The sequence below is a fragment of the Geospiza fortis genome, unplaced genomic scaffold (assembly GCF_000277835.1).
Source record: "Geospiza fortis unplaced genomic scaffold, GeoFor_1.0 scaffold4758, whole genome shotgun sequence".
Classification (NCBI taxonomy): domain Eukaryota; kingdom Metazoa; phylum Chordata; class Aves; order Passeriformes; family Thraupidae; genus Geospiza; species Geospiza fortis.
In genome coordinates, this window is record NW_005055180.1 from 14318 (window position 1) to 15094 (window position 777).

Sequence of the window (777 nt, forward strand, 5' to 3'; positions counted from 1 at the left end):
CAGCCCGCCCACCTCGGCCACGTCGTGCCTGGGGGGACAACGGGGAGCTGCTGGCACTGGGGGGGCCCGGGAGGGTCCCTGTGCTCCCCACGGGGGTCCCTGCCCTCCCCAGGGGGTCCCCAGCTGCCCCAGTACACCCTCAGTGTCTCCTAGTGCCACCACTGGGACACCCCTCGTGTCCCCAGTGCCCCCAGTGCCGCCCCAGTGCCCTCCCAGTGCCCTCCCAGTGCCCCCAGTATCACCCCAGTATGCCCCAGTAGCCCCCCCAGTTCCTCCCAGTTTCCCAAGTGCTCACAGGATGCTCCTCTCGATCTTGTTCATGGGCTGGAAGCGGCGCCGGGGCTCCCCCGTGGCCTGGATGAACTGGGACACCTCCTGCTCCATCTGGGGACAGACGGACAATGCAGGGGAGCCCCGGGGTTTGTGGGGGAGCCCCCCAGAACCCCCAGCAACGCACAGCCCTCCCACTCACCCTCTTCCTGAACTCGACCTTCTGGCGCTTCTCCTGCTCCTGCAGCTTCTTCATGCGAGCGGCTTGTTCTAGGGGCAACAGGGTGGGGTCACAGAGAGGGGAACCCCAAAAACACCTCAGGGGAGCCCCAAAACCTCAGGGGAGCCCCAAAATCTCCGGGAACCCCCAAAAACTCCTGGGACCCCCAAAAAACTCTCGGGGGCAGAGGGGGAGGGGCCTGCGCCCTCTGACCGGGCAGGGGCGTGGCCTGCGGTGGGCGTGGCCTGCGACCAACAGCACCACACGGGGGACATGGCGGGGGCGTG

At 67.8% G+C, this 777-nt stretch overlaps 1 protein-coding gene across 1 annotated transcript in view; it reads right to left on the bottom strand.

Annotated features, from left to right (window-relative positions):
* Positions 1–777, bottom strand: part of SPAG7 (sperm associated antigen 7) — a 12213-nt gene that overhangs the window by 7932 nt on the left and 3504 nt on the right. The window contains exons 4-7 of the mRNA XM_031065747.1: positions 704–735; positions 473–606; positions 296–384; positions 1–28 (exon numbers count right to left, since the gene is read on the bottom strand). The exon at positions 1–28 is cut by the window's left edge and continues 90 nt beyond it. Coding sequence (XP_030921607.1) covers positions 1–28; positions 296–384; positions 473–606; positions 704–735 — 283 coding nt within the window. The remainder of the gene's footprint in view (positions 29–295; positions 385–472; positions 607–703; positions 736–777) is intronic.